This window comes from Myxocyprinus asiaticus, chromosome 16 (genome assembly GCF_019703515.2).
Source record: "Myxocyprinus asiaticus isolate MX2 ecotype Aquarium Trade chromosome 16, UBuf_Myxa_2, whole genome shotgun sequence".
NCBI classification, from domain to species: Eukaryota; Metazoa; Chordata; class Actinopteri; order Cypriniformes; family Catostomidae; genus Myxocyprinus; species Myxocyprinus asiaticus.
The window spans coordinates 7,567,444-7,578,253 of record NC_059359.1 but is presented as its reverse complement, the minus strand read 5'-3'; the positions used below and the strand labels follow the sequence as shown (position 1 = coordinate 7,578,253).

Sequence of the window (10,810 nt, the reverse complement as noted above, 5' to 3'; positions counted from 1 at the left end):
TAGGCAAGACCAAAACCACAAGTGGGGGTATTGGGACAGGGCCTATGTGTGATTCCCTGCGTGCTGCAAAAAGATCGACCCTGATTCTAGGCACGATCAGCCGATCACGGATTTAAGACGAATATCGACCGATTTCATAAAGTCATGTAAATGAAATACAGTAGTTTTAAAATATAAGCATGTTTAATTAATAATTAATGTTATTTCATTCTAAAGTGTTTAAAGTGATTGTTTAAAGAAAAAAGTAATTTGTTGTTTTGAGATAAATCCTAACTGTTAGCCAATGGGAAAAGTTTACTGTTTAACCTCTGAAGTTCAAGGGGCAGGATTTGAGAGCGCAATAAGGACTCTCCCAGTTCGGGAGAGAGCGCAAAAAGGTGAGCACACGAGAGAAGTAATACTCGTGAATTTTCATCAGAATTTTCATTGATATAAGCGCATCCATTTAAAAAAAGACAGAACTCTTGCTTAAATTTGATCACAGATTGATTGATGGGCATTTAAGAGCGTGATCGAGTGAGAAAGTCAACTCGATCAGACGGGCCTGCTCGTGGCAGAAAAGACTCGGCTTGTTGGATGATCGTCCTGTGTGTAACATAGTGTTTCATAGTTATCGTGCTTAATTCTTTGTGGATGGACATCAGAAACAGTCAGATCTGTTGTTCTTCCCTTTCTCGTTGGGGTTTGTGAACTTTGCTGTTTGTTGCTTCAAAATCCATGCTTCACCTGGATTTAAAGGGCTGAGCAAGCATTGAGTTAAAATAAAGCCCATCCTACTCGCTGCATTTGAGTCCTCACCCTCTATCTCCAACAAGTACTGTCAGAAAAAAACTATAAACAAGACTAACTGAAGTGGCAGAAACCTGACACTAGAAACACAAGACAGGCACAAACACAAAGACAGGTGACGGGATCCCAACATAACAAAAACTCAACTAGGGAATTGGGATCCTGACCATATTTGTTTAAGAGGAAATATCCACACTTTATCCAATCAACATTATTCAAAAAGACCTGCCAATATAACACCACATCTTGAATTCTTTTTGGAAAAGAGACCAAATTCCAAAACTATGTGATAAAGGACATGATTAAAAGCACAATTGCCCATACAGGGTTTCAAATGGATCTAGAGGAACAGGTGAAGGGTTTGGTGATTTAACATTCTCTTGCAAAGGCATAACATCTCCCCTAGGAATAGCATTCACATTGTGGACTCAACATTTAACCTAAGGAGTTAAGCAATATGACACCACGAGACAGAAGTTATGTATAACATAACAGTTGTCTCTGCATACCAGTATTTAGCTTGGATGGGAGAAAGTATTCTGACATGGAAAAAATTACACACTTCAGCTGTAATTGTTGCGAAAACTACTGTTGATGATTATACCTGCGTTTTTGTCTCAGGATGAATCCAAATGTTGTTTTAAGCTGCAACTGATGGTGTTGCTCAACTGTCCCTTGATCTCTTCATGCCTACACACTTTATCTGCATGTAATGAAGAAAGCTGGTCCATTGTTAATATGTTAATGTCATATTTTTGGTATTTGACACACCCTTTCATTTCTGGGAACTGTTGTACAGAATTTCATCCCATGCTCTCTTGTTTCCCCTTTCGCACCTTCTCTTCTTTTTGCACATACACGTGGATGGAGAGCTCATAAACTTTATACTGTATGTTTGTTCTCACATACGTTTTGGATGGTGGAAAAGCTCTTTGACAAGACAAAGGAAGATAAAAAAATTATCTTACAGAAAATGTATATAGAAATTGTGTTGCCAAGGTACAAATTGTGCATACTTTGCTTACTGGTAAAGGCAGAGGATCAATTTTGGACTGGTTAGCAATCAGCAAGCAGAGTCCCTGCTGAGTGCCCTAGAGGTGCTGTAACCTTTCTGCAGGCAAAATGCGTCTTTCTCCATTAACAACCATTCAAAAGTAGCTGTGTGTTCAAACATATATATTTTTATTGGAGGGCGCATAAAAGCATAAAACTGACTGCAGAGTCATATCTCATGAGCAATGATAATATAATTAAACAACAAACATCTAACTTTGATACATTTACTCATACAGTCAAACATTTATTTGATTTTACATCCAAAAATGAAATGAAGAACATTAATTACACGAATTACAATATATTGGAGATGAGTAATTAAATTACACATACTGAATCAGTCCTCGCTGAACCTATAGATTAAACTGCTCAAGTGAAGTCTGAACAAAATTGTAACAATATTGTGAGAAAGCAGATTTCAAAAGGATTTTAAAGCAGAATACCAAATATATCAAAATAAAAATGTTTGAAGCTATGTTTGAGGACACTTTCTGGTGCCCAACCATGAAGCCTCTGACATTTATGGAGAATATCTATTATAGTAGGTAACATTAACAATGACGATGATGATGATATACACCACCAAAAAGGCAAGGCCGATACCAAGAGCGGCGTGGTTAAGGGTGCGCGCCGTTTTGGAGTTTTTCTCTGCTATTTGTTGCTGTCCAGATATGTTAGCATTCCGAGTCTGTGAAAGTAAAAATGAAACAATGTCAACCACTTTTGTTTTTTGAATGACTAGACATTCTGAGGTTTCATATCTCTTGATGTAAAATCCGTTACTGGAAAATTAGACTTCGAACTTTAAACCACAGTGTATGACCAGTAAAAGTGCTTTTAAAATGATGTTGAATTTGCTAAAAGGTACTCACAGTGGTAATGCTATCATGTGTCTATCTATATTTAAACAGTTTTTCACAAGAGAGGAAATGGAGTTTGGCTGCTTTTGAATGTAAACAAAGCTGGTGGGAAAATTCAGTTTATTTAAACAAATGCTAAGGGTTGTTTTAAAATGGTGCTATGGGCCTCTTTGGATTCTTCGTAACACTGCAGTGACTCCTCTGAACAGCTGGTTAATTATCCTTGCATGATTTCTAATGTACTGATGGAAACATTGGGGCTGAAACAGAGCTGTAGCTGCAACATTAGGGTGACTGAAATGATGAGTATATTTCCCATTTTAGGAGTTATTTCTACTTTATCCAACCCTTAAATATTACTTTCATTGATGTAACTACTTATTATAAGTCAGATTGAGCCATTTTAAAACACAAAAACATTTTTACTGTGTGCTAGCTAGGACATTAACCGTAATGCAATGCAATCACCACTCCCTAAAAAAACGTCCATCTTTTGTGTTCATAAAGCCTAAAAAGAAAACATAACTTCAGAATTTTTCCAATTTGCTAATTTGTTTCAATTATCTGTAATTAATCTGTCAGTAACTTATTAATTATATAACACTACAACAAAAGTTCACAAATAACCCTTGATAAACCTGAATTTGCATGGAAAGATGTGTAGTTGAGATTTAAAAAAGAATTGGGTTAAACGTGAATCATGTGGGGTTTTATTATTTTGATCAATACAGAATGTTCACTGGTTGCCACAAAGCATTCATTACAAAGCTGTCGCTGGAGGTATTCACCAGTGCCGCACCTCTTTTAAATAATAGAAAGTTCCGTAATACGGGAAAATAAGCTGTCTGTCATAAATTACCTGAAGAAACAAGTTTACATTGTTCTGCCAAGTAAAAATGTTACAAATGCAGTAAATGTTTAAAAAAAAAAAACAGAACTATTAGCTGCCAACATGCAGCAAACTTCTGTTATTATCATTTGAGCATGTTTGTCATTGTGAAGTTAAGTGAATTAACTTCTCTTTTTTTTAATGCTCACATTTGTGTATGAACACAGATACATTGTAAAATGTAATTAATCCAGTAGTGAACTTTTGATGAGTAACTGACTTATATTTGCTTACACTTAAGCCAAATTTAAAAATGAATGAATGCCTTTATATAGCAAAATATCAAACCAAGGGGCATTTATTTGAAATAAAAGTTTCAAAAATGCACTTTTCAAGCACAACATTTAACATCTAAGTTCTTAGAATATGAACTACTTTTTAACTTAAAGGGGACATATTATGCAAAATCCACTTTTACATTTTTTTTTTTTTTTTTTACATAATTTTATCCCCAGTGTGTAGACAACCACAAAATATGGTAAAAGACCATCCCCTCATTTCTTTCCTTTCCAAAATCAATAAAAAACATTGTATCCGAATGAGCCGTTCAGGTTTGCAGCCCCTTATGACGTCAAAAGGGGAAAGGTACCACCTACGGCTGGTGAAGAGATTTGCCCGTGTAGCTTAGATCCGCCATCATTAAATCCTGAGCGAGCAGCGCACAGTCCGCCATATTTATCTCCTCGTTAGAGCCGCTTGTGCTAACTTGGACTGCTTCATCAGCGACTGTCAACACAAAGCTGGATAAGGATCAAGGATGGATCGATACCATCTCTCCATGACCCAACTTCAGATTTGCAAGTTGTAAGTTTCGCACTTTATACTTTTTTAATGTTTGCGCTTCGGCTTCCTGAATTTGCTTGTTTGCATGTTGAAAAACGCTTGTTGCGAAAACATTGTTCTTTGTGTAACGTAGCAACTAGTCCCTAACTACTTTATTCCATAACAATGAAGCTGTAGCTCTGTTTCGGTTACGATTTAAACTGATTGGCGTCCTCCACAGTCCCGCTTGAGTGGTCATGCAATGAAGATTTTCCGTGTAATAAAACCGGTCATTATTTCAAAAACGATTTTGAAACGATAGTGGTATTTTCGACAAATGTAGCTGTTTTTCATATTTCATAACTGCATTGTTGTCGCTGGTGTATCCATGGCACCAGCAGGAAAGGCACAGCCCACTTCCAGAAAGGGGTGTGGGGAGCAGCAGCTACTTTGCATTTAAAGCTACAGACACTAAAACGGCCCATTTGGAACAGGGCTACAAAGCAGGGGTATAAACGATCTGTGAGGGATTTTGAGCTGAAACTTGACAGACACATTCTGGGGACACCTGAGACTTATTACATTGTGTAAAAAGGGGCATAATATGTCCCCTTTAAGAAAAGTGAGAAAAGCCAAGTTAGTTCTGAGGAAGACTCTACAATCAGTTGTTTGCAGATGCCTCCTTAGTTTGATATGTTATCAATGAAATCATTACATTTTTAAGTGTGCTTAAGTGTCCAAATACAGTATCTGAAATATGATAAACCTTGATAAAAAAACATGCCTTAATATTTTAATAATGGCTTTTTTTCCTCATCTGATCTTTGCCTCAGTTTCCACTTCAATTTAAGCTATCATTAAATGACATTCAAAGTTCAGTTATTGAAATATTTCATTTGATAATCTTCAAAGTCTAAATGATCTTATTTCTAAGACACAATGAAAATGCATTAAATTATAATTACTTACAGAAATGGAGTAAATCAGAGCAGCAATACCCAGAGGTAAACAGCAGCACAGCATGGTAAAGATAGAATAGCCCAGGTAATCTGGCAGTGGATTGGCCAGTGGAGTGTTGGTCACATACACTGTTGGCTGTACAGTGACCACAGGCTGACCTGGATATGGCCCTTGGGCAACCGGCTGACCACCTGGAACTCCATATGGCTGGCTTGGATAGCCAGAAGACATGGGATAGCTCCCTTGAGCAGGGTATCCAGCACTGGGGTCCTGGTATGGTGGTGGTGTCGGCTGAGAAATCCCTGGTTTCTCAGATGAATTCCACTGGGCAGGGGACTTGCTGGGGTCCATTTTTCAGTCTACTGGACTTAGAATTTCTTTGTCTTCCTTGTGTTCTTAAGAGATGGTACTCTGTGTTCCTCAGGTTCTGGCTGTCTGAGTTATGTACCTTGCACTTTTAGTGTGATGTGGGTTGTAGGGGAGGAGTGTAAATATATTTAGTGTTGCCACACAGTAGTATAATGTTACTGCAAACATTACCAGTGTTGTTTAATTACTGAGACATTACAAGTGGTTATGGTTACTGTCACAATTTTTAATTAAATGCAATACTTTATTGTATAAAACATAATTGAGTGAGAGTAACACATTTCATTGTACTTAAATGGTTGGTTCTATTTAAAAAGGAAAAATATTTCATAATAAACTCACACTCATGTTGTTCCAAAATCATTCTTGCCAAACTTGGTATCTTATATTTACTGTATATATAAGGGCATTGTTTTTTGGCCACTCAAAGTTTTAATTTTGTATACAATCAAAAGACAGGAAGCGAAACAGAAAGAAAATTGTACTTTATAATACATTTACATTGACATTCACATCTTTCATTGTTTTTAAACATACAATAATCAACTTTAAAACATTTATTTAAATGAAGGGAACAATTATAAATTAGAGATGAGCTAGTCAGATACTTTAACCCTTAAATGCATGTATTATTACATACTTGGGTCTTTAGTTACCCTGCAAGCATATCTATCACAAATGGAAATACGAAATGCCCAGATAGAGTCTAATTTTCATAACATTTTCAAGATAATTAGAAAATAATAGGATTGAATATATTCTGATATATTTAAATTTTTTATATAGAACAGGATTCATTACTTCCACACTGAAATTTCATGAGACGCAACTGGCTGTCAAACACATATTGAGCTACACATATCAACATAATCTATATCTAAACTATACATAAGCTACACATATGTATTTTCTCAGGCACTTTTGGAGTCTAAATAGACGCACAACTTTCATTGTTTCCGTAACTGACTATAGCAAATCACACTGTTCATGTGTTACACTTGCTATAGTTTACTTTCACATTGCTGCTTCATCAAATAGCAATGTCAAATGTAAATCAAGTCAATTACTGAGACATCAATGCCACCTTGAGTAAGAAATAGCATGTATAATATGTATGTGTACACATATGGAAAACTGATAATTCACCATTGTCAGACAGAAAATCATCATGATACAGTAGTCATTTGTATTAATATAGTGTGGCACAGGGGGTGGAGAGAGAGAAGAGAGAGAAGAAACTGCTTCGCCGCCTCCTGGGAACGCGCCATGTAGTCCTCTGCCAGCTGGACAGCTTCCTTCAACGACACCGGGTGGTGACTGCTGTATACTGGTGAGGGTCTTGAAGACTTCGCCCAGTGGTGAAGGCTCCATAGCAGCGTTCTCCTCCAAAGCCGGGTTTTCGGCACCACTGTAGAAAAGCTCTTTGTTCGGGGCAATGGAGGAGTCAGGAGACAACGAAGCAGGTTCAAGGTCAGTTCTTTAATTTTCTGTATTGCTTTACACACACACACACGAAGGTAACCGTCGGTATGAACATCAAAATGTCAGAAGCTCTCTCTGGTCACTCTTTCCCTTTCTCTGATGCTCTGGTGGGCCTTTTCAGTCTCCCTCCACCATCACTATAGTGAGAGACAGGTGACGAGCCTTACCGCTCTCCCGCAAACCGACACATGACCACGCCCCCCCCCCCCCCCCCCCATGCCACATATAGTACTCATTTTTCATGTAATAAACAAATAAATATATATCATGTGATAACTAGAGACAAACTTTAGGTTCAAGCCAACCTAATAAACTTATAAAGATATGAAACTTATGGAAGTGAAGAAAGAAAAAAAAGACACTATTACATATCTAGTGTCTTTAATGACCCAATACACTTTTGGTAATGAAGCAGTTCTTTAAAAAAAAAAAAAAAACGTTTTTTTTTTTTTTTTGCAGTTTTGTTTTTGTTACATTATTCAGAACAGAAAGGTTGAGGAATAAGAGGTGTAGCCATAACTTTGCATCAAGCAAAGAAAACAACTAAGGAGATTGCTGAAATCACTGGAATTGGGTTAAAAACTGTCCAATGCCTTAATAAAACCTGGAAGGATAGTGGTGAATTGTCAGCTTTGCGGAAGAAATGTGGTCAAAAAAATCTTGAATGATTGTGATCAGTGTTCACTAATATGCTTGAAGTCACATCGTAAAAAATTGACAGTAGAACTCACGGCTATGTTTAATAGCAAAAGTAAGAGCATTTCCACATGCACAATGCAACGAGAACTTACAGGATTGGGACTAAACAGCTGTCTGGCCACAAGAAAGCCAGTTGTTAGTGAGGCTAATCGGAAATGACTTCAGTTTGCTAGGGAGCATAAAGATTGGACTTTGGAGCAATAGAAAAAGGTCACGTGGTCTGATGAGTTCAGATTTACCCTATTCCAAAGAGATGGGCACGTCGTGTTATGATCTGGGGTTGCTTCAGTTGGTCAGGTCTAGGCTCAGCAATGTTATGCAGCAATAAAATGAAGTCAGCTGACTACCTGATTGTACTGAATGACCAGGTTATCCCATCAATGGATTTTTTCTTCCCTGACAGTACGGGCATATTCCAGGACAACAATGCCATGATTCATCGGGCTAAAATTTTGAAAGAGTGGTTCAAGGAGCATGAGGAATAATGTTTACACATGAATTGGCCACCACAGAGTCCTGACCTTAACCCCATTGAAAGTTTTTGGGATGTGCTGGAGAAGACTTTACAGAGTGTTTCGGCTCTCCCTTCATTAGTACAAGATCTCTGTCAAAAATAATGCAACTTTGGATGGAGATAAATGGTGATGTTGCATAAGGTTATCAAAACAATGCCACAATGAATGCGTGCCGTAATCAACGCTAAATGTGGTCCAACGAAATATTAGGAGTATGCAACTTCACCAGGCAGTGTAGGTGGCAGCCCTGGGCTCCAACATGGCCCCGCAGAACCCATAAAAGAGTGAGAATTCAATAAACTTGGTAAGGTCAAAACAGTACAATGGCTTTTATTTTGGAATCAGGTAATGACTTTCATTTTTAAATCGCTTACACAGTGGTGCGATTTCCGTATTTGCGTATTTACTCTAACTCATATGGAATAGATTTTTTGACATACAAATCACAATAATAGTGACAACCAAAAACAACATATTAAATAAAAGATGAGCTCTGAATAATCACAAAATGACAAATAACTGCAAGTTACAACAAATAAAATAACAGCAGCATAAATAAAACTGGCAAACAGTAAAGCTATGAGCAGTACAGTCAAGTGCATTATTTATTCATACTGCAAAGCATTACTGGGAGCTGAAGTGCAGCTTGCTGAATAATGCTCACACCTGATTCAAATGCAGAAAATAAGTCTTTATGGCTATTTGAGTCTTTGAGGCTTACTGTACTTTGTGTAAAGGACAGCAGAAACAGCGCTTGTCAAAGCATAGGGCTTTTCACTTTTTCTCAAGAATAAACATACCAAGCCTTGGTGAATTCAGGTTGTAACCAAACCTCCATTCATCAATGCTTGGTTCAAAATGGGGCATTGGATGCAATTAATCGGGTGAGGTGTGTGTACGGGGATATTTACGATTATCCTGCAGTGATCGTCATGAAGGTGAGTCTAAAAGCCAATCAGATCACCCCGGTCCCTTGCGGAGACCACCTCTCGCCGTCACAACATACGGAGGTTGCCAGGTTGCAAAATCTGACATGTTCTCACCTCTCCCCGGCTGCATTAATCTCATAAAACACCAATTGAGACAACCCCAGGGGTAGTGGTACGTAGTTGTCCCTACCGCTTACCCGAACACAAGAAACAAGTAGTATGGGAAGAATTATTGGCCATGCTTGATATGTGCGTAATAGAAGAATCCCACAGCGATTGGGCCAGCCCGGTGCTTCTGGTGCCTAAGAGCAATGGCAGCGGCATATGCAGCATCTGAGGGCAGTTCTGAGGTCGCTGAGACGGGCAGGGCCCACAGCAAACCTGAAGAAGTGCGCAACTGGGAGGGTGGAGTTATGGTATCTGGGGTTCCACTTGGGTCACAGGCAGGTGTGACCCCAGATTGATAAAACTGCAGCAATCACGACCTACCTGAGAACCAATATCAAAAAGGATGTGAGACAGTTTCTGGGGCTGGCCGGCTACTATCAAAATTTTGTACCTAATTTTTCCAACGTCACCAGCCTGCTGACTGATCTCACTAAAAAGGGAGCTCCAGACCCTGTCCAGTGGACAGAGCCATGCCAACAAGCTTTCACGCAGGTAAAAGCTGCACTTTGTGGCAGGTTACTTCTGCATTTCCCTGATTTCTCTCTCCCTTTTGTTTTACAGACAGACGCATCGGACAGGGGGCTGGGTGCTGTTGTGTCCCAAATGGTGGAGGGGGAGGAGCGCCCGGTGCTGCACATTAGACGGAAGCTCCCTATGAGAGAGCTGAAGTACAGCACCATAGAGAAGGAGTGTCTGGCCATCAAGTGGGCGGTCCTGACTCTTCAAGTGGGCGGTCCTGACTCTCCGCTACTATTTGTTGGGATGAGCATTCACCCTCTGTTGTGTGACACTTTCTTGGTTTTGTATAGCTATATAAATATATATATATATATATATATATATATATATATATATATATATATATATATATATATATATAATATTATTATACTTTGTGATTTAAGATTAAGATCTTTAAAAACTTAAAAAGAAATTCTGACTTGTCTCAGTACCTAAAATACGCTGTCCCTCGCACTTTCATGTACATTTTAACCTAACAACAGTGTAATGGGGAGGTGGAGACGTTGAGTCTTTGAATGTTGCTTTGCACAACAGAGGACAGTGATCACTCAGTTTGGCTTGATGACTTGGCTTTATAATATAGTCAGAAATAAGTAATTATTTACAACCACTGAATAGTGATATATCTTTTTTCAAACACCAGTCAAAACTTTTAAGTGTTGAATATTTTCTTCACCAAAAGGATGCACTTTCAAAAAATGTTTTCTCATCTGCACCAACACTGAGGTAACTGCATCCCATGCTTTTTCCTTTGTTAGTTAATCCTTATAAAAAATTAAGCTAAGGTCAAAGAGCACATTGTTTCTCCAC

General features: G+C 38.3%; 1 protein-coding gene across 1 annotated transcript; it reads right to left on the bottom strand.

Annotated features, from left to right (window-relative positions):
* Positions 1–1,930: 1,930 nt before the first annotated feature.
* On the bottom strand, positions 1,931–5,758 carry LOC127453690 (interferon-induced transmembrane protein 1-like). Its single transcript, XM_051720277.1, has 2 exons — positions 5,326–5,758; positions 1,931–2,533 (listed from the first exon to the last, which is right to left on the bottom strand). Exons 1-2 carry the CDS (start codon positions 5,665–5,667, stop codon positions 2,366–2,368), a joined length of 510 nt encoding a protein of 169 aa, XP_051576237.1. The 5' UTR covers positions 5,668–5,758; the 3' UTR covers positions 1,931–2,365.
* Between the last annotated feature and the right edge of the window lie 5,052 nt (positions 5,759–10,810).

What these genes read in the sequence shown, in the direction of transcription:
- LOC127453690 (XM_051720277.1), bottom strand. Translation starts at nt 5,667, where the DNA reads ATGGACCCCAGCAAGTCCCCTGCCCAGTGGAATTCATCTGAGAAACCA. An exon ending in CTCTGATTTACTCCATTTCT is followed by an intron (nt 2,534 to 5,325) that starts GTAAGTAATTAT and finishes TTACTTTCACAG; the next exon opens with ACTCGGAATGCTAACATATC.